At 34.9% G+C, this 3,225-nt stretch overlaps 1 protein-coding gene across 1 annotated transcript; it reads left to right on the top strand.

The window, feature by feature from the left end:
• The first annotated feature begins 671 nt into the window (after nt 1–671).
• LOC119804559 (vigilin-like) lies at nt 672–2,705 on the top strand. The gene has a single exon (XM_038315947.1). The coding sequence runs from the start codon at nt 672–674 to the stop codon at nt 2,703–2,705; it is 2,034 nt and encodes a 677-aa protein (XP_038171875.1).
• Nucleotides 2,706–3,225: the final 520 nt, after the last annotated feature.

Genomic DNA, 3,225 nt, shown 5'->3' with positions numbered 1-3,225 from the left:
CTATATTTTTAACAAAGGAGAAAGGAGCAATACATCCTGGCCTTTGTTGGGCAACTGTCTTACTTGTTTGGAAGAATTGCATCTGCCTAGTGGCCAGTGAGGCTGCCTGTAAATTATTTTATATGAAATATGGGCCCACATTTTATTTATTTGAAGACCCAGACAGTTATTTTCAATTCTAAGTTATGAATTTTAAAAATTGTTACTGAAAATAAAAAATAACATTAGTAAATGTAGTATTTTTTAGAGTCTTAGATAACTATTTTTGCAATAATAATTTGTAAATAAGAGCTTATACAAGTGAAAAAACAATGAGTCTGTTTGAAACAATGAGGTTTGTTTATGAATGTCATAAGAATTCTTAAATGAGGAACATTATTTGAAAATATTGTGAATGTTTCCATACAGTCCTAAAAATCTGAGTTTACCTTGTGCTCATATAAGGATAGGTAAATAGGTGAAATTCTAATGTACTCATTAAATGAATGAATAAAATAATCATTTTATTGTCTTTATTCTATTGATTACTTTTGAAATAAATTGTGTCTTTAAATATTTATTCTTTTCATACAGTAATATGATAAAAGATAACTACAAGAGGTTTTTATATCTCGGAGCTGCTGCTGAATGATCTGCAACACATCTGAATTGCAAGTACTTGAAAATCAACAATGACTTCTAAAAGACAATACATTGTATATCCAAATAGGTCTTTCCAAAGGGAAAGCCGTGCTGCCAACCTAAATTTAAGGGGGAGAGTTAACTTTCCATCATCAAGTTGCAACTCAGAGAATAACATCACTTTCAGAAAGCCAGAAAACCGTGAAGTAACTCGAAACTGGATTCTCGCTATGCATAAAAATGCAGCCAAAGTTTCTGAAGAAGAAATTTCTATTCCTCCTAGTCTACACAAATCCTTGATTGACTCTAAAGAGTCTTTGATTAGTTCAATCATGGAAGAATGTGGCAAAGTCCATATTCATTTTCCAAGTACCAAATTGGGCCTTCAAAAAGTCATTATTAGAGGCCCTGCAGAAAATGTTGAAAAGACTAAGAAAAAACTTCTGCAACTTGCAGAAGAGCAAGCCAAGAATTACTCTGTGACTGTCCCTGTAAAGTCAAAGTATCATCAATTTCTTATGAGTGAAAATGGTGGCAATCTTCATAAAGTCTGTGAAAAGACAGGGGCACGTATCATTTTCCCTACCTTTAAGAACAAGGATCAAGAATCAGTAACAATCATAGGGACAGAAGAAGCTGTTAAAAATGTGCAAAGAGAGTTAGAGGTTTTACTGAAAGATCTGGAGAACGTGGTAGAAGATAGCATACTAATAAATCCCAAATTCCACAATTACTTTGTCATGCAAAGGGGACAGCTTTTACAAAAAATAATTAAGGAATATGGTGGTGTGTTTATTAACTTTTCATATGCAGGAAAAGAGAGTACAAAAGTCACAATAAAAGGAGCAAAGGCTTGTGTTGAAGCAGCGAAAAAACATATTCAAGAGATATTTAAGCCTTTGGGTTCCCAAGTCACAAGACGGTGTGTTGTTCCCCCAAAATTCCATCCTTTTATCATGGGACCTGTCTGCTCTAGAATTCAGCAAATTGCAAGAGATTGTAAAGTTCAAAGCAAGTTTCCAGATGCAGAAAAACCAACTACAAATACACATCCAGAGCTTCAGGATACTGGAAAAGAAAAGGAGGAAAAGAACACTAAAGAGCCTGCTTCAACTTCTCAAAAACAAGGCAACACTATGCCTATCTCAGGAAAAGCTGAAAACTGCAAGACAGCCACCCAAACTCTGGAACCTCTTGTTCCTGTCACTGCTGAAGTCCAAGTACCTTTTCACCTACATCCATACATAATTGGGCACAAAGGAAGTGGGTTACGCAAGCTAATAAAGGAATTTGAAGTTCATATTCAGGTATCACAACCCGGAGGAAATTTTCACATCATATCCATTATGGGCCTTGAAGCAAATGTAGAACAAGCCAAGATGAAGTTGCAAAAACTAGTAAAAGCTTTACAAATGGAAGTAGATGACCAGACATTACGAAATTTTAGGCAAACCTTCAGTTTAGATTCCAAAAACCATTCCAAGATCTTTGGTAATAAAGGTATATTTATTTCCCAGATTTGCACAGAATATGATGTTACTGTTCATTTTCCAAAGAAAGGAAGCAATCCAATACAAGATCAAATTACCATTTCAGGTTCTAAAGACAACATCCTAAGAGCTCGAGATGCAATAATGAAAATTCTGCGTAAAATTGAAAAAACGGTTTCTAAGGAAATCCCACTGAACCATCATGTTTGTGCCAATATTATTGGATTTGGTGGAAAATCCGTCAATCAAATCATGGAACAATTCCAAGTAGATATCCGTGTACCTTCAAGAGTTACCTGTAATAATTCTAGCATCATTGTGAGTGGATCATCTTCTAATGTACAAGATGCAATTGACTATATCTTAACTCTTGAGAAACAGTTCCTGTCTGTTGGAAAGGATGAACCTCCACTGGAGCATGCTAAGCATGGTGGTACTGGCCACATGGCTGCAAAAACATCTAAGAGTTTTCGGAAAAGAAATGCTCTTCGTAATGCAAAATCCACTTCCCATCCTCCACGTGTGGACAATTCTGAAGATTTTCCCAAAATGAAACATCAAGTGTCTCCTAAACCTCATCCTTGGAGACCATAACAACAAGGGTTAAAACAAATAAATGGAAATTGTCCCAACCTGATTATCAGACTGCTGATAGCTTTTATTTTTAAAACTACAGTAGCTTTTGAATGACTGGCTAAATTCTGACACCTTTGCTTTTAGTACATCACTGCTTAGATACTACATAACATTGTAGTGAAAATAATGTGCTTAAGCTTAAATTCTTGCAACATGTAGCAACTTAGTTAAAATTTCTGTTCAGGACTAGATCCTGATAATTTTACACCTATTGTCTTAAGATAGTCCATACATATCACAGGTTTTCTTTGCTTCACAAAAATGCAGTCAAATTTACTCTTTTTATTTCTTTCACTACTTCTAATTTACTTTCATAATAGTAAAGTGCTTTGTTCATACATGTTATGTCTTACAACATAGAAGAGAATGCAAATTGTGATCAGTGTATTGTGCTCTTACGGTACATGCACATCAAATACAGCATAGTAGTAGTACTCCAGAGACACACAAATGCTAAAGACCATCAGATTGCATTAGT

The sequence above is a fragment of the Arvicola amphibius genome, chromosome X (genome assembly GCF_903992535.2).
Source record: "Arvicola amphibius chromosome X, mArvAmp1.2, whole genome shotgun sequence".
Taxonomy (NCBI): Eukaryota; Metazoa; Chordata; class Mammalia; order Rodentia; family Cricetidae; genus Arvicola; species Arvicola amphibius.
Note: the sequence above shows the minus strand (reverse complement) of the source record. Positions and strands in the feature narration are given on the sequence as shown.

Excerpts from the sequence above, each read along its gene's own strand:
- LOC119804559 (XM_038315947.1), top strand. The coding sequence starts at position 672 with ATGACTTCTAAAAGACAATACATTGTATATCCAAATAGGTCTTTCCAA.